We start from the raw sequence: 24,860 nt of genomic DNA on the forward strand, positions 1-24,860 counted from the left end.
TATATGGTGTATTTTTATCATTAAACAATCTGCTTAAATGTTAAAAAGAAAACCATTTAAATAGCAGTTAAAGCACAACAATTGCAAGTTAAAATAACAATGACCTGTAAAACTGTAAAAATACAGTTTATAGTCACCTATATGACCATAACTTTTTAACAGTAAAGAAAAAAAAATGGATTATAGAAACCTATACCACTTGTTCTTGAAAATGTTTTATGGGGTGGTCTGAACAAATACTGCCTGAAAGGTCCAAATTATTATGTGGAATAATAGTTCATTAAAAACAATTTAATTTATGATTTGTTGTTCTTTTTTTACGTCAAGTAACTATGTAACTTTTACTCAAAGTACATTTTAAATTGAGTACTTTTTTACTTTTACTCAAGTAGATTTTTAGATCGGTACTTTTACTTTTACTTGAGTAGAGTTTTAGCAAAGTAAAGGTACTTTTACTTTTTAAGTAACTTAAGTACTTTTAAGTACTTTACAATTTTTCTGTACTTTTTCCACCTCTGGAGATGAGATTTATAAAATAAAACACTGAGTTTTAGTTCAAGTCCACTTTAAACCCAAAATTAGTTTGAAATCAAAAACATAAAATCTGTTTAGCATAAATTTGGATATTTCTAAACATTTCGCAACTATTTTGAGTTAGCTGAACTGCTGTGGGCACATATACAGCTCTGGAAAAAAAATAGACCACCTAAAAATGATGAGTTTCTTTGATTTCGCCAAATTGAAAACCTCTGGAATATAATCAAGAGGAAGATGGATGATCACAAGCCATCAAACCAAACTGAACTGCTTTAATGTTTGCACCAGGAGTAAAGCAGCATAAAGCTATCCAAAAGCAGTGTGTAAAACTGGTGGAGGAGAAAATGCCAAGATGCATGAAAACTGTGATAAAAAAAAACATGGTTATTCCACCAAATGTTGATTTCTGAACTCTTAACTCTGTATAAATATGAACTTGTTTTCTTTGTATTATTTGAGGTTTGAAAGCACTGCATCTTTTTTGTTATTTCACCAATTCCTCATTTTCTGCAAATAAATGCTTTAAATGACAATATTTCTATTTGGAATTTGGGAGAAATGTTGTCTGTAGTTTATAGAATAAAACAACAATGTTCATTTTACTCAAACATAAACCTATAAATAACAAAATCAGAGAAACTGATTCAGAAACTGAAGTGCTCTCTTAATTTGTTCCAGAGCTGTACATTCAAACAGAGATCTTTAAGTTGAACCAATTTAGAATAACTGAGTTTAGTTTGTTGCCATTGGCAGCTTCTTTTTTTTCATTGGCTTCTGGCACAATCTATTTGCATACTTTGTGTGTTCCTATTTTCTGACTAACACTCACCAGTGAGGGGAAGTGATTCCCCCCAATGGGCAACCTTAGATAAAGGCTAACTGCTTGGCCTCTGTGTTGTAGGCTGTAAGAACAAGCATCATTTTGAGCTGCAGTAACTCTGTGTTGGCTGTGCCCTCAATACTGTTCACTCTGTAAATAATCATTGACACACAAGGACAAATTACTGTTTAAAAACACCGTCACTTTACCCGCACTGAGCCACTATCTTCTACTGCTCTAATTCGTATCATGCTGCTATAGCAAAACTTGCACTCTGCACTTCATGTTGCTGCTACCTGTCTACTCTCCCTATTTATTTTTTGGGGTATTTTTCTTTATTTATTTTGTATATTCTATTTTTATTGTATTCTTTATTTTATCTATATATCTATTTTAATAAGAGCTCTTGGGTGTAAACTGGATCGTGAGATCACAATTTCGTTCCACCTCATGTACCACATGTGATGCGAATGACAATAAAATCTCCTTGAATCCTTAATGCGAATTAGGGGTGGGCAATATGGCCTTAAAATAATATCACAATATTTCAGGGTATTTTTGCGATAACGATATTCTTGGCGAAATAGGAAAACTAAAATAATTAATTCATTTCAGGAATATAGTATAATAGTATAATCAGTAACAGTATATCATTATGTGGCAAAATAAATATAGCATAAAATAATATAATGCAGCAAAAAATATTGCAGAATATTTAGTGCATGCATATAAACTGCAAACTAAAACAATTATACAATAAATACACCTAAAGCTTCACAGTAAATAATGGACTACTAAGACAGAACAGCCCTATTATCATGATATGGATTTTTAATATCATGATATTTCTGTGTCACGATATATTGTATACGATATAATATTGCCCACACCTAATGTAAATTAATGGTTTTGAGAAAAGACTTCTAAATGTAAGCGTGTTGTGTCTACTGCATCCCGTTAAGAGTCCAGTTGATATACTGTAGATAGTTGAAATTTTCCGTTAAAAAAATACAATACATTGACAATGATAAAATATATTATGTCTCTCTAAACAATAATTTACTCAATGTTTCTCCAAATGAGTTTCTGAGGAGTGGAGATTTCATCTGTGTTTCTCAAGGCAAGAGGCTCACAGAGCTCCTCTCTGAAAAAGAAGGGGAAAAAAATCAGTCATCCTCAGTTCAAAGTGAGATGGACCATATGTTATCTGCGGAATCAGGGCAGAACTCTAAACCAAATTAGCCTACAAACAAACACCCAGAGAGACATGAACACTCTGCTTTATTAGAACATCTTTAAAACCTTTAAAATTGGTAGATTTATTTCTTAGAGACACAATTTGTCTTTTCTATGCACCCCTTTTCATTAATAAATGAAAAAATCCTAACAGGTTATAGTAAGTATTTAGTAATTTCAATAGGGGAGACCTGAGATACAATATATGAACAAATTTACTCAGATACCCACAGTAAAAATGGCTGTTTCTTATAAAATTAAAATAAAATAATTTAACATCACCATCCAGTAACTACCTGTGTTTAACAGGTCCCTTGTAAAAGAAAAGTGTATTAATCTTTTAAAAGTATACTTTACATGGAAAAGTACTTTTTTTATAATTAATATGTACTTAACTACAAGCTAAATGTACTATCTCTTGGCAACTTAAGTATATTTCAGTTGTAATTACCGTATTTTTCGGACTATAAGGCGCACCGTATTATAAGACGCACTATCAAAGAACGCCTATTTTCTGCTATTTTTCCATACATAGGGCGCATCGCATTATAAGGCGCGTTAAGTGACACTAGAAAGGGTGCCTATATCAAAGTGAACAGGGGTGGCGCCATGTTTCCCTTCCCCCACCGGGGGTGGTCTCTTGCCGGTGGAGCGTCTCAGTATATATAAATCTAGCTCTTTCAAAGTCAAACGAGTGCTGGATATTAATCTACACAGATTCCTCTCCTGAAAACTGTTTATTTGGGTGAGTAACGTGCTTCAGTTTATTTACAGTAAGCTTAGATTTCCAGATGTCCACTAAGGCTTGCTGCACCAGCGTTAGCATAGCTATCCGCTAGCACGCTAGCTAGTCACCTAAACTAGTAAAGTTAACCCAAACTTAAACGACAGCGTTACACTGAGTAATCCTGCGTGTTCTGGTAAGACAGTGATATATTAGCTAGCGATTCGTCCCCCGTAGCTTGTTTTAACACTGTAAACAAGCAGATTACAGGCTGATAAAACTCACCTCTGAGAGAGTTAGCGCTTAGCATCTAGCTAATGCTAGCCAGGCAAAGCAGCACAGACTTACAGGCCGATAACTCACCTCTGAACGGTGAACGCTTAGCGATTAGCATCTAACTCTAATAATACTGCTCCAGCAGTATTAAAAGTGCTAAATTTAGAAAATACTGATCTCTGAACAGTGAATAAGCTAGCTAATGCTATTTGCTGCTCCAGCCTCGGAGCTGCACGGCTCTGGACTCTGTATAGCACTGAAACTCTGTATAACGCTGCACGGAGTGTGTGTTTACTGCTCCTTACAACCTGACGAGTAAAATTTAGATAATACTGATCTCAGTGAATAAGCTAGCTAGCTTAGCGGTTAGCATCTAGCTAATGCTATTGCTGCTCAGCCTCGGAGCTGCACGGCTCTGGACTCTGTATAGCACTGAAACTCTCTATAACGCTGCACGGAGTGTGTGTTTACTGCTCCTTACAACCTGACGAGTAAAATCCATACAAAAGGCGCACCGTATTATAAGACGCACTGTCAATTTTTGTGAAAATTAAAAGTTTTTAAGTGCGCCTTATAGTCCGAAAAATACGGTAAGCTATATTTAAATACAACATAAAAGCATAAAATTGTGCTTTTAGATTTAAGTCTGTTTTTTTATATACTTTAAGTATATTGTAAATGTGCTACTTTGCGTAATGATGCGCATATTGTGTAAACCTTAATGCTACTGAAAGTAAAAAAAACACTAAAGTGCACTTTAAGCAGTATTTATTGACAATACATATATTTTCTATCAACACAATGTATAATTTAAAGTATGGCTTAAAATACATTTTATGTTAATACAAATAAATGAGTTTATTTAATGTGTATTTTCATAAAGTATAATAAATTGAAAGTGCATTTTTAGTATTTTTTTTTCTAATTTGAACATAATTTTATTGCTCTTAAGTATACTTCCTTTTCACAAGGGTTTTCTCAGGAATTCTTACATTAGTTTTCTGGGTTTTTTTTTTCCTGTTAGTTTCCTGTATGGTTTAATGCTGATCTCCTGTTTTTGATTCTCTCTGCTTTTGTGGATTATCACAATGGATTTGCCTGCCAACCAGTGTTTTGACCCCTGCTGCTGTTGTGCGCAGTGAAGCCATTTTATGGATTAGTTGGGTAAAAATGAACTTCGGCTGCTGTAGCTGCTGCTGACTGTAAATGGAAATTACAGCTCATCAAAAACAGATTGTCTTCTTGTGATAGCTTATCTCAACAAGGGGCAGCTTTTCACAATGTTATTTTCTCAGAGTAAAAATGAAGAACTGCACCAGTACAGAACACAGTAAAACAATCATATCAGAAAATACTGTATATAAAATATCTAAAATATTTTACTATTTAATTATATTTATTCATTTATTTAGACTGACACAAAAACATTTAATTATTTACATAATTTCCTTAAATGAATCCCTTTTTTAATAAATGCCAATGTGTTTAGGCTTTTCAGATCACGGTGGCCAAACTGGTCCTCTTCATCATGCCCAGAGCACCCAACTTGTATGCACTGTACTGCACAAACGTCTTAGACATCCATTAAACGTTATAATAATGTCCAATGTTATAATAATGTCCAATGTTATAATAACTGTTCAGCATAGCAAATAATGAGTCTTTGCCTGTAAACACCTTGTGATGAGGTCAAATCTAATGACTGACAGAGGATAAATAAGAGGCCTCAGATTCTGTGGGACATGTGATTGTTGTTGGTGAGAGGTAAGCTATTGGAGTGTATATTGGTTAAATGTCAGTGGACAAAGTTCATTTACGTAGTTACATGCCACTCAACGCTTAAAATTACATACGGCAGCCAATCGCGCACAGCATACTCTCAACCGGAACGACCATCCACCTGAATAACTGCATCCAGCACCGTGGAGTTGACCCAGCACAGAGTGTCAATCCATAAAGGTGCTTGCACACTGAACGCGGTATGCCGCGCGGCATTCCGCTGTGCTGCCGCTCTGCTCTACGCTGGTCAGTTGTGGGTGCGTTGCGCTGCTGCTGACGCCAAGCGTCTCCTGCTGATAATAGGCGGAGTTTTCTAAAACCCATCACCTCTGTGAGCGGTGTTTTGTAGTTTTGAGTCTCTACAGCCTCTGTGGATCTGTATATGTTTCTCAGCCTCAGAACAAAGCTCTGATTCTTCTCTTCCTCCTGTTATCTCTATATGAGTGTAGGGAAGTGATGTACAGCTGAGGGGATTCACTAATCGCTATTATTAGTCTCTCGCGCACGTTTATTGTTGTTTGGACTACAGTTTCTCTCTAGTCGCGTGAGTTCACGTCATGCGTTTTCTGCCGAGGTACCGCTTGCCGCGAGGTCAAAGTTGAACCATGTTGAACTTTGCCCGCGGTAAGCGGTAGCGCGGTGGAGGCGTGGTTATGGGCGGGGAAACGCGCTGCTTTCCGCTCTGCTCCGCGGCAGCGACGCACCGCTCTACCGCTCTAGACACTATTGAATCCTATGGGGGTCAGCGTACCGCGCCGCACCTACCGCGTGCAGTGTGCAAGCACCTTAAGTGGGCATACAATCTTACACCAGAGAGTTTTTTTTTTTTTTGGGGGGGGGGGGGGGGGTGGGGGAGACCAATTTTCTGAGCAGTTTAGAAAATTCAGTTTACCTAATCATGTTTTTAGACTGTGAGAGGAAACTGGTGTCTCTGGATGAAACCCACACAGATAGGGACTTGAACCCAAGACCCCAGTGGTGGGAGGTGAACGCCAATTTACTATATTATTTTACTGCATTAGAGTATATTATATTAGGTTAGTGTCCTTTATTCAAAGTCCCATAAGCAAACGTGTAAATAAACACTGCACCAGCTTTAACATCAACATCTAATGATCTATTATATATGAGTTTAACCATATTGAGAGGTTAGAATGTATTAATAGACCTTTACTACCATTACCCACACATCACAAACAGATCAGATATATAAAAAACACCACAAACTCAAAGTAATATGTTTTATTTAACTATCTTGTCAGTGATTATTCTTATCCTGGCACTGTTGCAAAACAGCCAGGAGAAAATACAATGAAATTATAAAGTTTTTGGTCGTAGGAGGGTTTGTGTGCACATTAAACTTGGAGAAATAGACCTTTTTTCAAACCACTTGGATTGAAAGCCACAAAACTTCATAAGGTTTCATCTAGCAATCACAACTAGAAAGCCAATTGGTTAATGAAGCCTTGTTCTGCTATTAATGTTTCTTCAACAAGAAGGCTGTTGCTGTGAAACTTAGGCCCAAACCCATTTCACCCCTTGGCCCTACCACTTACCCCTACCCCTTGTTTTCAAGAGATACAAGGGGAAGGGATGAAATCCTCCACCCTAACAACCCTTCAAACACCAGATATGTAAAGTTCAGTATCCTAGCTGCTGGTTAACTAGTTAACTTTGAAGTGCATTTTATTGTATGTCTTCAGAAAGGGGGGAGATGTGCAGAAATAAACATTTTATTGTTCATTCCTTAATTTCTCTTTGAAGGGGAGCTGAAATTAGCATTGATAAGCCTTTATTTTATTTTATTTTTCCATTCCACCTTAAATGCTGCAGCCCCAGCCATCTGTTGCACCATTTAAGGTGGAACAGGAAAGTTAGCTAGCTTTTTTTATGATGGTTATGAAGAATTTGGCCATAAAACATTGAAACTACACATTAAACTATGGCAATATAGTGCTAATTGTCACTTTTAACAAGGACAACTCTTATATTTGTTGGTTTCTTACCAGTGATTCTCACCAAGAAGTAAAATAGTATTGGGTAGTGATGCTACCCTTGAACCTGAAGCTTCGAGGCGTGTGTTGAAAAAACGACACGCATTGGTTCGAATCACTGAGCCGATGCTTGATTCGTTCTACAAAGATCACGTGACCAATGACGTCCGAAGCTTCATTTCGGCACACAACCACGTGACTGCTTCAGGGAAAGATTCAAAAGCGGCAAATCCTGGCGCGCAGTTCGAGGGTTGTTAGCGGAGATACAGATACAGAGACAGAGAGCGAGAGAGCGAGAGAGAGAGAGAGAGAGAGATATAGATAGATAGATAGATAAGATAAGATATAGATAGATCATATATAGATAGATAGATAAGATATAGATAGTAGATAATAAAATATTAGAATGGAACCAGTAAGAAAAAGAGGCCGTTCTGAAGTTTGGGAACACTTTGAACTTTTGCCATCAAATAAGGTAGAAAATTATTATTTAGAAAATATAAACTTTGAAAGAAAACTATGCCTTTTAGACATATGGCATTTTATTAGTTCTGTAAGAGTGTACAATAATTATATATATATATATATATATATATATATATATATATCCTCATAGTTCAATGTGTGTACTGTCATGGCATACATCCAGTAAAAGTGTTGCCTTATGACAACATATTTTGAAATAACCAACTGAACCCCAGCACTGTGGAAAATTTTTTATTCCTAAATAAAAACTAAATTACACATGTACATAACCACGTCCATTAAATATGTGCCCCCTGCCCCTTACACAAGCACCTTCACCTTTATGAGCATACATTTCTTTCATCATATTCTTCCATATCCCCCATGCAGCATATCTACATGAGCCTTGCCTATGGAAAAATAGGCAATGGACTAGTGATACATGTAAACATGTTACAAACCCTGCTTGGAAAGATGTGAATAATAGTGAATAATATAATTTTAAAATTTGGTATATTAACAGATTAATAACATGGTGAAGGGAAAAAAGCAACAATGTGAATGCAATTAGAATTACAAGTGTAGTTTCTCCAGTGTGCCTTATCAAGGTACATTCTAAGTGTATTATATATTAATTAAAAATATATTACAGTTATGTCTTTTAATATAATGCATTAAATTATCCAGACATCAAAGTATTCTTCCATTTCCTTTTTTCAGTTTTTATTTAAACCTCAAATGTCATGTAAATGCACTGGAACAGGTTTAAAAACTGTAAAAAGACAAAAAAAACGCCCCTCGTCCTTTAAATACACAAAGCACTTTCAGGTTTTGCCCACCAGGTGCCGCTGATGTCCACTGTGTTATGAAGCTCCGAGTAATGAACCTTTTTTCGATACAATTAGGAAAAAGGCTTCAGTGCTTCAGAAAGCCTCGGTTTGCCATCACTAGTATTGGGCCTTAATCTCATCAACACTTTCATAACAATTTTTCTAACAGGAACAAACTAAAATCAACTTACTTGTGGCAAAGGTTCCAAAGGGCTGGCAGCCATGACAGTTCCTCCTCTTGTACAGGCCAGAAGCTTTCAATGCTGTGAAGGAGAGGGGGAGCTGGAGTGAAACACCTGTGTGGAAAGAAGACTAAGCTAATTCAAATGAATACTTACCGGTAGATGTTTTGTTGGAATAAGCATTTTAAAATCTGTGAAAAGACTGTGCATAATTATGGAAATGTTAATATGTGAATTGATTTGATATAGACATTGATACTCCCCTGCTCTGAGATTTGGTTTAGTCTGGGCAGGGATTACTGTATTTAAGGGGGCAGTAAGGTTGAAATCTGCTGTGAATGGGTTGGTTTGAGTGGCAGTGGGGGATACGGTTGGAGACAGGAAACTGTTCTCACCAGGCTCAGAGTGGGACTTTGTTAAAGTCCTCTCTGCACATGATACAAAAGCACACCACGGGGCTTTGTCGTAATTGTCACCAGAGGGAAACTGCTGAACATATATTACTTTCTTGTGGAACATGTACTGCACACAGGGACATAATGTTTAGTGCACTAAAGGACAAGGGTCACACTGATTTTTCTATGAAAGGGTTACTTTCTTATGGGTCAGGAGCGGTGGGTTGTACACAAGCAAGTTCTTATTTTTTTTTTAAACTATTGGAATGTTTGATATCATATAATTTATTTTTATTTATTTATTTTGCTTAATTATTTTGATTATTATTATTAGTTATAAACTTTTTCTTCCACTACTGTTGCATAAATAACTTGCCCGAAATTACACTTAACACTCCACTTAGTTGGTCTGCCATCTGCCATTAGCCTGAAAGAAGAAGATGAAGAAGAAATCTGCTGTGATTTTGCAGATTTACACTGATGGTTCTAAACACCCCACTTTAGGCACTACAACAGTTTATATCACTAAATTCCAGGTGTCGATTGGGAAGAGACTGGTTGACAATGACAAGGCTATTCTGTATGGTCGGAGGTCTGAAGTAGTGAATACCTGACTTTGAATAGTTCACACATCACTAAATTCTTTATTACATCTAATTCACAAACATGACACAGTATGTCAACATGATGCAGTATGTATATATATATATATATATATATATATATATATATATATATATATATATATATATATATATATATATATATATATATATATACATACTGCAGTTCATTATCCTAAAGTCTTGCTTCACACTCCAGCACAGTAGGTGGCGGTAATGCACCTGCAGTTGCCATTAATTCCAAAAGAAGAAGAAGAAGTTGGGGAGCTTTTTCACATCTTGTTGGGTGACTGGCTGCTGAGTACTAAGTGCTCTGTGTATGGCAGTGCTGTTTGATGCAATAGTTGAATTTCTAAATTCTTTATTATCTGCTTCTTTTTTGTAATTACACTTTTTTGAAAAATAATTAAGCACTTTAAACTTACCTGGAGGTAAGTGGTGGACTGTGGGAGGTAAATCACAAACTTTTTTGTTGCTATTAACGTTTCCATTTTGTGTTTTAATTTTTGATATGCAGCCTCTTGGAACTAAATACTAAATAATGTCACAATTGCAATTTGATTTTAGTTTTCATATGTATTATGCAGTTAATAAAGAAAAGGCAAGGCTTTTTTATTTTAGGTCTTGACTTGATTGTGAAATACATGTATGGTAAAAAATGAAATGGCAAAAAGCCTTTTTTTTTAATTTTGACTTTATTTTTGGCACATATGACTGGTGTGTGAATTAAATTGCAAAGTAATTAATTAAGTAATTAATGAATTGTTTTTAATTCTGTCATTTAAAGCGTGTCAGCCGCTTGTAAACCCGGCTAAAGGGGGTTTAGCGTAACCGGCAGCAGTGAGTGAAAATTACTTACATTTTTACAGAAACTCCCCACAGTGCAGAATCCTCTACTCCAGAGGGAGGTGCTCGTGAGGATGGTCTGGTCTCGCGAGATAAATGGGGAAAATTAGCTATTTCTAAAGATCAATTCGGGTTTATATGAAATCGATATCGGATCATTTAAATCAGGGGTGTCAACTTTTTTTGTTGGGGGCCAGAAGGAGAAATATATTTAAAGTCACGGGCCACAGACTCTGTAATAAAACAAATAATAAAATAATACCAATTTAAATAATACTTTTTTCCTGATTATTTCATTTACACACCATTTTACTAACTATCTTTATCTTTGAAAGTGTTGTGTAAACTAAGATTTTTCAAATTGATGTTTAATTTCATGATGTCATATTAAACTCCTTAATTACGGCAACTTTTAGACTCTTTTGCCTCGTTTTTCTGCGCTAGAAATGCGCACTCTCTCCGCTTTTAGACTATTTTGCCTCGTTTTTCTTCTCTAGAAATGTGCACTCTCTCCGCTTTTAGACTATTTTGCCTCGTTTTTCTGCTCTAGAAATGCGCACTCTCTCCGCTTTTAGACTATTTTGCCTCGTTTTTCTGCTCTAGAAATGCACATCCTCTCCCCTTTTAGACTATTTTGCCTCGTTTTTCTGCTCTAGAAATGCGCACTCTCTCCGCTTTTAGACTATTTTGCCTCGTTTTTCTGCTCTAGAAAAGCGCACTCTCTCCGCTTTTAGACTCTTTTGGCCCGTTTTTCTGCTCTAGAAATGCACATCCTCTCCCCTTTTAGACTATTTTGCCTCGTTTTTCTGCTCTAGAAATGCGCACTCTCTCCCCTTTTAGACTCTTTTGCCTCGTTGTTCTGCGCCAGAAATGCGCACCCTCTCCGCTTTTAGACTCTTTTGCCTTGTTTTCCTTCTCTAGAAATGCGCACTCTCTCCGACTCTTCGGCCCGTTTCTGACACCTAGCTTCAAACTTTGAATCTCACATTATAAAAACCTGCCTAAGAGCGGGCCAACTTTCATTTTATTTCTAAAATACCTCACGGGCCACTCCAAAAAAGGAAACTGATTTAAATGAAGATTGATTTAAATCGAAGAATTAATTTTTTAAACACACCCCTAATCACCATAGTGTTGCATACAAGAGGCTTGGACCTTTGTAAAGAAAAGCACTATATAAATAACATTGAATTTACCATTTACCTTTACACTACCGTAATACCTCTAAATTTCGAGCCTGCAGGATGTAGATGCAGACAGGTTAAATGCAGGCATGTTGGGCAGATAGCCATAATTTTGTTATTGTTTTACGACACACACACCTATACACTTCAGACCAGCTGAACTTTGAGCTGCTGTAAAAGCTGATAATTGCTGTAGGTTGGTGTGTCACCTGCACTGTTTTAAGATGAAAGCGTGTCGTGGTTATTAATTACAGAGAAATCGGGACTACAGTGAAATGGATGGACACAGTCAGTAGAGCTGCTGGAGGAGAAGAGAGGCTGACGATCAGGAGAAAAACTAAAATCAAGAAGAAGTAAGATTTATCATCACTTTACTGACTTGAGACTGACCTCCATTTGTTTTTTGGGCTGTTGGGTTATGATGCACTGCATATTTTACTGCACTTTTTAATTCAACACACAAACACTTAGGGTCTTAGATCGAATTTGCAGGACATTAGATTGTGTATGTAGCAAACACCTTTGATTTGATTGCATGAAAAACCTGGAAACCTTCCACAGCAAACCAGCACAGAGTACAACATATGAGTAAATTAAAACACTGCTGTACATGTTAATAATAGTCAAATAAAATCTGCCAATGGTGTAAGCTAATTTTTCTTTGTAAGATTTCCTAAAATAAGCTTAAAATTGCCTAGTCTATTTTTGGCTTATATCTGGGCATAAAAATCTAAGTTCAAATTACTTAAACTAAGGTAATTAAGTATATATAAGTCTGGTTAAGATCATTATTCCTAAATTGAATAAAATAATCTTATACTTACAATATTATGCTTAGTAAGACAAAAAAAAATCTTATCAGAGAAAAAGCTTGTTGCCGACCATGTGATTCCACTTTGTATTTACTACATTTGATAAAAGCCAACCTTACAAGTTAACCTTTCAACCAAGCCCAATTTTCAAAAATGTTAACATTTTTGTTTTATTTCTTCATATTTGTTACAAAATAACATCAACTAAACAAATAAACAAAATAGATGTAATGTATGTTTTGTTGGTTTGGAAATTATTTATTTATTCATTCATTCATTCATAGTTTTTTCTTTTTAGATAGTGCTTGCTGGCTACATACATTTTTTATTTAGCACATTTCATAAAAAAAAAAAAAATAAATCAACCTATTTAAACTGTCCAAGAAATTCCTGCCCACGCTCACTGTAATCTTTGGATACACATTTTACGTTTTTACATTTGCACTCTAATTGGTGTAATTCAGCACAGACACCCAGACTGGGTATTGAACCCCAGTCTCCCAAATAATGTAGTAGCTCACTGGCAGGTAGTGGTGTTATCCACTGTGCCACACCAAACACAATACACTTTAGGAAAATACCCTTTGATATTAGTGACATTCCAACTTGACTTTACAATACTATTTTAATATCAAGGGACTTATTATCAAGGTGATTAAAATTTTAGAAATCAGAATCAGTATCCCCTAGTGAAAAATGTAGATTAAAGTATACTAAGCATTATTATGCTATAGTGCACTAAAGTGTACTTGTAGCCTCATTGTTAGTATATTTAGTATATTTAAAGAGTGCAAAAAAGGGAACAACCTTTTTGTACTTATTATACTTTAGTTGTATAAAAATAGTACAAAAGTCTTACTTAAATTGTACTTAACTGTACTAAAATGGAACTATTTTAAATAAACTTAAGTAACATTTAAACATACTACTTGATGTTTGTAACCCCATATTTTAAATATTCTTAAAGTAAAATTATAATACATTCAATGATTATTACAACGGCATCACTATTATACACCAGGTATATTAGAAATGTACTAAGAATTGATGTTAAATATATGTGATCTATTTACATTAGAGTAGAAATATGCATCTTGTTTCTGTCTATTTTTTTTTAAGTAGCACACTTCTAGTACACTTCATTGGGTATAAAAACATATTTAAATATACTGTACAACAATTTTTAGCGTGTAACAAATTTCCTTTAATTTTATAAATTAGTAGTAGTAATTTAATTTACTTTCTAAAAAATCACATGATACATTGTACTTTAAGTGAACTACTGTAACAGCTGTTTTTAGCACACTTTGCTAAAAATGTACAAAGTATACTTGGGAATAAGTATATAAGAAGTATATTGAATTACATTAAACTAAAAGTGTACTTCTTAGTAGTCTATTTTTTTTTCGAATACACTATATTATACTTTTTTAAAAAGGTATGATTAAAGTTTACTTTCAAACATTTGATGAAGCATGATATTAATGTAGTTTTAATATATTTTAAGTAAGTACATAAATCTGTTTGTATATTTACAGCATACTTTGACATTATTATAATTATATTTTTTTTCACCAGGGTCTTTAAAAGAGAACATGGTTAATATGAAGATATCTAAAAATGTTTGCAACAGGAAAAAAAATAGATTTTGTTTAGTTTGAAGTCTCATAGTATGATTTTGCCATTTCAAAACATGCCATCAGTTTATGGCTATTTTGGAAGATGAGAAAATGAAAGGGAAGAAAACTCAAAGGGAAAAGATTGGGTGGTGAAGGCTTTGTGCATGATGCATAAGTGAATTGTAGGGTGTTTATAGGATGTAAGATTGGAAATAGAAGGTGCTTCAGGCATGTTTTTACCCCCAAAAACTATAATTCTGATAAGGAACCCCTTTTGCATTACTTTGAAACTACCTGCGTAGTGCACAAATAGACATTGTATAATATATTACATTGAATTAATACATTAACTTCTAATAAAGGTATGTTTTGCAATAAAATCTCTCTCTTTCTCTCGTTCTGTTTCTCTCCTCCTCAGTGCAGATAGTGATCAGGAAGTTTAAGCCCTCGGACCATGAGGTTGTTAGAGCCATATTTCGAGATGGACTCCAGGAGCACATCAATCCGTCCTTCATTTTTGCCGTTTCCCAGCCGTTCCACATCACTCTGACGCTGTGCTGCTGTGCTGTGGGCTACTGGCTGGGTGGAGAGTCGGTGGGCGTGGCTCTGCTGGCTGGATGCTGCTGGATAGGCCTGGTGTACGTCTGCTGTTATGAATTCTACAGTCGTTACGTCCGAATGAGGCTCCGCACGGACATGCAGGACATCACCGCTTCCTACCTCAGCCATCCAGATAACTGCTTCTGGGTGGCTGAAGCTGAGATGAACGGACGGCCTCAGGTGGTTGGTACGGTGGCTGTGGAGGCTAAAAAGCACCCAGAAAGTGGGCAAAAGTATGCAGAACTCTTCCGAATGATTGTGTCGCCTGCAGCTCGTCGCACTGGCCTCGGCTCGAGACTGGGTCAGACAGCTGAGAACTTCTGTAAGGAGCGAGGACTGTACAGAATAGTGCTCGACACGACCTCCCCACAGAGAGCAGCTCTTGCTCTATATAAAAAGATGGGTTATCAGCTCATCCAGAAACATGAAGATGCTGAAAGTCCTTGGTGGGTCGTCAGACTGACCAGAGCTAAAGTTCATAAGATGGAGAAAATCTTGGGCCCCAATTTAATACAATAAGTGTCTTTAATAGTCCACTGAAGTCGTGTCGTCACTTTGTAGTTGGCGCCATGTTGTTTATGCCCATATTTGGGGTTCCGTGTCTAAGCGGTTCAAGTGAATGGGGAATTTGAATGGGCTTTTCAAAAACTGGCCTCTATCATATTCTTTTTTTTTTTATAATTTTATTTCTAATTTTTCCCCATTTTCTCCCCAATGTACACAGCCAATTACCCAACCCACTCATTAGGACTCCCCCAATCACTAGTAATGCCCCAACACACCAGGAGGGTGAAGACTAGCACATGCTTCCTCCGATACATGTGAAGCCAGCCACCGCTTCTTTTCGAGCTGCTGCTGATGCAGCATTGCGAGCAGCATCCCAGCGCTTGACATCACCATAGAAGTGATGTGGGGAGAGAGCGCCATCTACCCACCCAGAGGGAGCAGTACCAATTTTTGCTCCCTCTGACGCCGGCAGCTTGATGGCAAAGCTGCATGAGCTGGGGTTCGAAATGGCGACCTCCTGCTCATAGTGGCAGCGCTTTAGACCGCTGGACCACTCGGCGCTGGCCTCTATCATATTCTGTGGTAAATAAATATGTTCAGAACCCTGTACGTTTTATTCTGTGTACATTTACCCTCTCTCAGCCACGCTACCCCAGAACTAAGGCAACCCCCAGAGTCTGCTACATACGTCCCTCCCTTTCAAGAATAACTGTCCCCGTTTATACCCTTAGGTAAAGCACATACTAAATGCCATACAAACAGGACAAAATAACATCCAATGCCAACAGCATATTGTACAGAGAACAGCTCATTTTTCCTTTTGTTTTCCCGCAAAGCTGCTAGCTTTAGCTCTACCACGCTACCCGCCCAGCGACTAAAGCTAATTCACAAAGTTACTACTGAACTGACTATCCTGTTAAATAAAACGACTATTGCATATAAAACCCGACCGAATTTGCTTAACAAAATAAATGTTGATCCCACCGCTGCCACCAATGTAACCGAGCGGTGTTACTTGAAGGTTTTAATAAAGGACAAAACGGGAAAAAGTACAAAGTAGTCCACTTTACTCCACTCCAACCAAACTTTTCCCAACAGAAGAAAAAAACTCCCTCTCTCCTTCTCTCTCTCTCTCTCTCTCTCTCTCTCAGCCATGCTACCCCAGAATAAAGGCAACCCCCTAGAGGACAAAAAGCATCGGCAGTTTTTTCTGACAACATAGTAAAGTCTGCTACAGTAGTAATTAGAAAAACGCTAGCTTTAAGCTAATGCTTAACTGACGTCACAGCACAGCAGCTGGAAATGACACTGGATTCGATTCTGCACAACACCAGTGAACTCCGGTCAGAAAGCATTTGGATTATTATGCTTCTTCACAGAAGATCATTAAAGCATTTAAACAGGTGAAACTCTTTCAGTATTGTTGAGCAGTGTAATGTTGAGCAGTGTAGTCTGTGTTAGAGCTTTAAAAGGCAGATTATAAGAGAGTGGCTCTCAGTTCAGCAGCGCTTCCCCGAAGGGTTTAGTATTTACTGTTAGTTTATACTAATTACAACACCTGACCAAAATAATCAACTAATCAACTAACTACCTGCCCTCACTGAGGCGACAACCAACCAGAAACACCAATTTATTTCACTGCATAATAAAGAGGGTAAATGAACCCAATATCGTGTCTCGTCTCGTCTCGTGATATTAGTGTCTCGTCACACCCCTAGGATCCAGTGATGTTCAGGAGTGAAATGAACACAGAATAAAACGTACAGGGGTCTGAACAGATTTATTTAGTACAGAAGGGTTTTTGAAAAGCTTATTCATTTTCCTCATAAAAAACAAAAACGCTTAGACACGGCAGCTATATGAGGACTACAGAATGACGCACGACTTCAGTCGTCTATTAACTGTGCAGTTACACCCTAACAATCTATGTAATAACAGTCTAACTACTGCTGAAGTACACAATGTTACAGATTACTTACAGCTGTACATGTTATATATGTGTTATGTAATTACAAGTGTATAAACGTCATTTAGACATAGCAGAATATGTTGTCTATCTTCCTATAATAAAATCTAAAGAATTATTTTTAGTATCCAAAATGAAACACAACTCTTATTATATACCATAAAAAAGCTTATGGAGAAATATGAGTTCATGCACAACTTATTCTACACACATTTTGTACATGTGACACCTTCCACACAATATGAGATGGAGTGAATTTTGTGTTTTACGCAAAAAAATAAATAAATTTTGAATTGTAGTTATTTGCTTTTCCTCTTTCAGCATAAGCCCAGTATAAGCAGCTTATTGACAAAAATTGCCACAATGCTATCAGCTGTGGAGGACGTATATAAACCTAGTAGCATAAATATATCCATCTGTTTGACCCTAAATTAACACAAAGTTTAACCTACTGAGTTATATTGTGAATAGTTCTGAGCAGTAAGAGTATAATGCCAAAATAACTCTTAATAATATTAATTTAATGACATTTTTCAAACTCTACTCATTTTATCTTATATTTACAGATTTAAATTAAATAGAAAATATGTGTAGCTGCCATAGCCAGGCCTTCCTCAAAAAAGAGATTTTAATCTCAAGGGACCTCCTGTTTAGATAAAGGTTACATACCTTGGTAAAGCTGAGATAAAATTAGTAAGAACATGTACGTAAACTCTCACTGTGAACACACTCACGCACATTCACCACCATGTAAAAAAAGTCAACGCATTTTCTTAACTTAATAATCTCCCTTGCGGCAAATTTTGGCCACACATGTAATTTACGTTGGCCGTTTTTGGCAACTACAAAAGGCTGGCAACTAGTGAGCAATGAGTCAGAGGCCATTGGCATAAATTGTGTGGTGGGTGACAGACTTCCAGAGACTTCCATCAGTCTAGCCAGAATGCAGAAGGTAACATAGACACAGAGGCACCCTGAAACACTGGCATCCACCCACACCACCATCCAAAAACCTGAGTGATCGCATGCAGTGAGTAGTAGTTGACATGTATTATGTATTATGTATTCTGCGTCATGCAATGATAAGGCATTTCATTGGCTGACAGCAGGGACGTGCACAGGAATCTTGAAGGCCCCCCCCCCCCCCCCCCAAAAAAAAAAGAGTCTCTCTCTCTCTCTCCTGTGGTTGTCTCTTTTCCATGGGCATTTCGAATTTTTCTGCATTAACACAACGTGCATGTGAATAATCTGAATAGTGCTTTATGTCCGTCATTCATCTTGCTTGATAAAATTGTCGTTTACCGCTGTCTCTTTGCTGTGAAGATGCTTGAAGATGAGGAAGAAGACACCGCAGACATTGCCTCAGGTGTAAAACAATTATTTATTACAAAGACTAAGACAATATCTTCAAGGCTTCCTAGGCCAGCCTTGGAGAGAGATGTTGCCCGATCTGATGTTCCTCTTCTCTCTCTCGTACACTGTGTCGGGACCCCTTTTAAAGGTCTGTGGTACACATCTGGAAACACTTAAAGCCATACATAGCCATAGGCGGAGTCTACAGTACATGCATTAGTGAAAGAGTATAAGAGAAATAAAAGAGAATATAAAGAAAATATATATGCTGAAAATATACGTCAAAAGGAAATGTTATCAGCTGCATGTAACTTTGTTTGGTTAGTCTCCCACAAAACAACCTGAGCCATGTAAAACGTTGACTGCAAGCTAGCTGACAGTTGTTTTTTTTTTGGCACAGTAGGTGGCTGTCAGATTATTTAGGATCACTAAACTTCCTGAGCTCACCTTCAGGGCAGTCGCTCTACTCCCACAGCAGCTTCAAACTGTCTCTGCTAGTCGGCTGAAGCTCCGCCCGGTCGTGTGCTGCGTTTTTTTTTTTTCAAGTGAACTGTGCTGCGTGTCCCCTGCTATGCCCGTGCCCCTCCCTTCTCTCAAGGTGTCTGAATCTGAATGATTGATGCTGAAAACTTTGTTTTATGAAACGGAATCAAAATTACGAATCAAAATGACGAATTATAAAGAAAATATTTTTGAAATATTTGCCTATATTATTTTTTTCCCCTCCCTCGGAAGGGCAATATCAGCCAAGGACGGCCAAAGGGCAGTTGCCCAAGTACATTGGGCCATAGCATCTGCACGTCACTGGCTGACAGTTTTAAGGAGATGGCAAAAAGCTGCCTTGGTAAGACATAATCAGCAGCTATAATTCTCTGTCATGTTCAGAACCACATTGCCGGGGATGTGAATGAAGTATGGTTAGAATCAAATGTTCACAGAGCAAAGGACGGTGATCTCAGACCCAGTGTCTGTGCTTGGTCTAAAGAATTTCTTAGGCACGTCAATATACAATACCGCTTTACCACATCATATTTTATTTGCAGAAAGTTAAGAAAAACTACTTGTGTGTACTATATGTACACTATTTTCACCCAGGTGTATGTGGCACTATCACTGTACACGCTGTACTTATAATTTAAACAGTTTTTTTTCAAGTCATTTGATCCATTCATCATGACATTTGGACTAAAATTTAATGAACAACCTGAAGATTCAAATTATGTTAAAATGGGGGGGGGAATCATGTGACCAGGTACCGGGATGGCAGCTCGCAGCAAGTGCTTACAATACTCCGCTCACGTTCGCTAAATCCAGACTTTTAAGATGTCTAGCACTCGGGTAAAAGCAAACTTGTCACCAGTAAGCTCTCCAATTAAGATCTATTACATGACTCCCTGCTGAAACAAGTAGCTTACCTTCAATCACAGTTTGAGGCAATGTGTGAACCTCAAAATGGAGTAAACTTAAAGATGATTTTTTTGCACAGACGAAATCCGTCCTCACGATGGTCGCCAAGATGGACAACGTGGTAGCAGAACAACGCGAGCAGAAGAAGATTCTAAACTCCCAGACTGTGCAATTGAAGGCTACTGAGGCTAAGCTAGCCTAGCTGGAGGACCGTTCCCGCCGCTCTAACGTCCGCCTGGTAGGTCTCCCCGAGGGCTCAGAAGGTGATGACCCAGTCGGCTACCTCCAGAAAGCGATTAAAAAAGCTGGTTCCCCTCATTGGCACACAAAGAAATGGAGATTGAAAGAGCCCACCGCATCTACAGAAAATCAAAGGATGGCCGGAATAAACCTTGTATGTTCATCTTTAAGTTTCTCTGCTACCAGGACAGGCAGTCCTTGCTCAAGGCTAGCAGGCTACATGACCCGGTCGTCTGCTCCAGCTCCAGGCAATGGTTCTTCGTGGACTACAGTTGCGCTACCACCAGAAAGAGGGTCTCTTTTCTCCCCGTTCAGACAGCTCTGAAAGCAGCCGGTGTGGAAAATGTTCTCATTTACCCAGCCATCCTCAAAGTTAACACGGCAGGTACTGTCCACACTTTCTCTACCCCTCAGAAAGCCGAGGGCTTACTTTCCTCGATCTCTCGCCGTAACGAGTCGGAATTTGATATGCAGCAGTAACTAACATTTTGGCCATCAGTAGCTCTGTTCCTAATTCTACTGATCCTCCAGCTCTTCCCGAATCCATTTGGTTCTTTTTTTTTTTTTTTAACTATATCCCTGAAACTTTCAGTTTTGATTGGGGACAGCTGGATTATTTGCAACTCATTACCGAGTCCTCAAAACAGATCTCATGCTGCTTTATGTTTGTTGCTTTTTCGAAGTTTTACAGTTAATTCTGTGTAACACTTTGTTAATTTGGCAATTTAGTGAGCAGGAATTCCTGTGTAGGAGGGAAAGTCACAGCGCCTTGTCAACGCACTGTAATTAACACCGGCAGACACGCCACGGATCTGTTTAGGGTGGGCTCCGATGTGGAGAGAATGAGCCGGGCGCTCCCTCTCCCTTCAGAGAGGTTCATTGTTCCGTTTTTTCTCCGGGCATCTATATACATGCCACCCAATTATTTTTTGTATCTTAGCTACTCATCACTTGTCTACAATTGTTATCTTCTTAATTTTACTGTTTCAATACTGATTGTACATCTGTCATTTTTAGAATGCTACTGTGACTACGGATGATTTATTTATTTTATCCTGGAATGTGCAAGGACTGAACTCCCCCCAAAAAATGTGCCAGTTGCTTGGATATACTCCGCAGGAAAAAAGTTGATATAACTCTAATACAGGAATCTCATCTTTTACATCATGACGTACAGAGAATGACAAACAAATGTTATTCTGTTGGAGCTTTCTCTATGGACAAAAACAAAACCAATGGTACCTTGATTCTTCTTCACAGGAAATTAGATATAACCATTCACAGCACAGGTTCAGACTCCTCAGGACTTATTTCACATTTAGAAGCAAGCATAAGGGGACGAAACTTAAATTTTATTTCAGTATATGCTCCTGTTAATTTCGACCCTGATTTTTTTCACCTACTATCAAAATATCTTTTGAAATTTGAATTTCTTCTGATCTTAGGTGGAGACATGAATGCTGTTTTTAATCTATCATGTGACCGGTCCAAAGGTAGCTGTTCCTCTGTTTATTCCAGATCATCCAATTTGTTAAATAAATTTACCAATGATTTAGGTTTAACTGATTTATGGCTCACTTTAAACCCCTCAACTAGAGAATTAACCTGCTACTCTGCTAGACATAGTTCATTCTCCAGAAAAGATTATATCCTCATATCCTACTATCCAAAGCTCATTCAGCCGAAATCCTCCCTTTATCACTCTCAGATCATTATCCCAATACTTTTAGGTTAACCCTGAATAACTTAACCTTGTGTTTGCAGATGGCGGTTTAATACCACTCTGCTTCAAAATAAATGATTTATTAAGGAATTCAGTGCAGACCTAAAGAACTTCATTGATATTAATTAGGGGTCTGTTGATGACTCCCGTATATTATGGCAAACAATTAAAGGTTTTATTAGAGGGAAATTTATCAGCCTCTCTTCTCACCTATGTAAATCTAAAGTGAAGACAATAGCACAATTAGAGACACAAGTGGCCTCCCTTGTACACCAATTACAAAACTCATTTAGCGAATCAACTGCAGACGAACTTGAAATAGTTAAAAGTGAACTTAACTCTGTCCTTCGGACTAGATCTGAATTCCTCATACATAAAGTTAGACAGTACTATTATTTTCATAGTAGCCACCCTGGCCATCTATTGTCTCTCAAAATGCGCAGTAATGAACGTTTCTCAAGTATTCCTGCTATATCCTCTAAAGCAGGGATTCTTAACCCATGGACCACAATTGTGGGCCGCGAGCGCCACCTTGAGGGCCTCAAAAGAACAACAGTTTTTATCTTTGGGCCGTGAGGGCCGCTGCACCACGATGATTTTTCATAAGGTGCAATACACTTTCCCACCACTAGTGCGTCACTCAGATGACTCACTCAGCTTCTGGTTCTACCATTTAGCATTTCAAAAGTTCAAAAGACTGCAGATAAAGCTATATTATAATTTATTACATTTTTTTGAGTGTATTTATTCATTTTTACTTTAAAATAGTCAAAAAGCTGTTGATGTCACTGTTATTCTTTGTCACTAATATGAGGAGCAGCTTATGGTTCTTCCATTCAATATTTCAAAAGTTCAAAACATTATTTGCATATGCAGCTGTATTTTAATTTGCACTTTATCAAATTAGTTTTTATAGTTTTTTGTATTAAAAAAAAATTACGTTGTCAAAAAGCTGTTACTGTTATTGTTTTGACACTAATAAGAATAGCATCTTCTGGTTCTACCATACAAACATTTAAAATGGCTGTATTATTTTTTACACTTTATCAAATTTATTTTCACGTTTTTTAAACATTTACATGAACATCTTGATTGTATTCATTTTATGGCAGTAATGTTATTTATTGAATTTGTCTATTTTTGTTAAAAAGTTAGTTTTGTGTTGATGAGCCTGTTGACTGACTGTTGGATTTGTTCAAATACTTTTCATGAAAAAGTTAATATAAAATATGTTTGTCATAATAATTTATTTTGATTTTTTGACAGGATTTTTACTTTTAAACTGTAAGTATATTTAATTTAATTACAATGCAAGTACAAAACAATTAAATTAAGATTTAGAATAATAGGACATAGGACATCGGTAATAACTGACTGGGCCTCGGGCCACTTTGTGTTCAACAAATTGGGCCCGAGGTCAAAAAGGTTGAGAACCCCTGCTCTAAAGGCTTTACTATCACAAATTCAACAGAAATAAATCTTATAGTCCAGCAGTTGTATAATCAATTATACTCCTCTGAATCACAATTAGATCATAATAGACACATCGAAATTAAATCTGTCACATTTATCAAAGGAGGATTTTTTAATCCTCCTTTGATAACTTTTTTTTGTTTGTGTAAAGATATAGAACGAATGTTGGATATTATACAGATAGAATTTGTGAAAATACAAACTTGGTTTCAACTTAATAAATGATCATTAAATTTGTATAAAACAAACAATACAATATTCAGTAACAGAAAGAAAACCTTTGATATTCCATTTAGAGTTGATGGTGTTGAGATTTGTAGAGTCAGTGAGGCGAAGTTTCTGGGTGTCATCATTGATGAAAAGCTGACATGGAAACCACACATAAATCATTTAAACACAAAAATCGCGAAATCTATTGCATTATTGTACAAAGGAAGGTTACTTAATGATAAAGCCCTGTATATATTGTATAATGCTATAATTGATCCACACTTAATCTACTGTATTGAAGTCTGGGGAAAAGCATGTAAAACAATTACAAATTCTATTCTTGTTCTACAGAAAAGGGCTGTAGGAATTATCACCAGAAAACATTACAGTCATCCATCAAATACATTGTTTTATCAGTTAAAATGATTGAAATTCTATGATTTGGTTGATTTTTTTATTTTATTATTTATGTATAAGGCTCATAAAAATATATTAAGTTCAAACATCCAATTAAATTGTGTGAAGTGAAAAAGGTGTTATAATCTTAAGGGGATAGAGATGTTTGTAAAACCTAAATTTCGAACTAGTCTGAAGGAGCAGTGTACTGTAATTCAAGGAATAAGATTATGGAATAATTTGGAGTGATGTTAAAAATGCTAAATCAATGTGTGTGTTAAAAAAAATTATAAAAGCTGGTCTGTATGAAAAAATTTAAATAATATAATGTGTAACTATATAAACTGTTGTTTGAGAAAGATTTGATGTTTTTCGTCAAGTTTTTGGAAATTTACTATTGTTCTTAATTATTTTTGGGATGAAAGGGGCAGATATTATAAGAGTTGTGAAAATGTATTTTGTTTATAATGAAATGAATAAATCTTCTCAACTGTAAACTGTAGAGGAGGTTGCTGAACAATTAGGTAAACCGATTCAACTGAATGAGTTAAAAGAAGCAGTTTAATCAATGCAAAAAGGCAAAGCACCTGGTATAGATGGCAAATGTGAGGGTTTATCTTACATTTTTCTCTCAGTTAGGTCCACTTCTTTTAGACATGATTG

General features: G+C 36.8%; 3 protein-coding genes across 3 annotated transcripts in view; all 3 read left to right on the forward strand.

Moving 5' to 3' along the window:
* The first annotated feature begins 12,156 nt into the window (after window positions 1-12,156).
* nat8l2 (N-acetyltransferase 8-like 2) lies at window positions 12,157-17,513 on the forward strand. Its single transcript, XM_022675610.2, has 2 exons — window positions 12,157-12,244; window positions 14,741-17,513. Coding segments are annotated over exons 1-2 (702 nt in total). The 5' UTR covers window positions 12,157-12,243; the 3' UTR covers window positions 15,442-17,513.
* The window catches only part of LOC125780474 (N-acetyltransferase family 8 member 3-like), a 35,603-nt gene continuing 22,899 nt past the window's right edge, over window positions 12,157-24,860 (forward strand). Inside the window, exon 1 of the mRNA XM_049479510.1 lies at window positions 12,157-12,244. Coding sequence (XP_049335467.1) covers window position 12,244 — 1 coding nt within the window. The 5' untranslated portion in view covers window positions 12,157-12,243. The remainder of the gene's footprint in view (window positions 12,245-24,860) is intronic.
* LOC111193668 (N-acetyltransferase family 8 member 3-like) overlaps window positions 12,157-24,860 on the forward strand; it is a 28,397-nt gene continuing 15,693 nt past the window's right edge. Inside the window, exon 1 of the mRNA XM_049479512.1 lies at window positions 12,157-12,244. Within this exon, the coding sequence (XP_049335469.1) occupies window position 12,244 (1 nt within the window). The 5' untranslated portion in view covers window positions 12,157-12,243. The remainder of the gene's footprint in view (window positions 12,245-24,860) is intronic.

The sequence above is a fragment of the Astyanax mexicanus genome, chromosome 5 (genome assembly GCF_023375975.1).
Source record: "Astyanax mexicanus isolate ESR-SI-001 chromosome 5, AstMex3_surface, whole genome shotgun sequence".
Classification (NCBI taxonomy): domain Eukaryota; kingdom Metazoa; phylum Chordata; class Actinopteri; order Characiformes; family Acestrorhamphidae; genus Astyanax; species Astyanax mexicanus.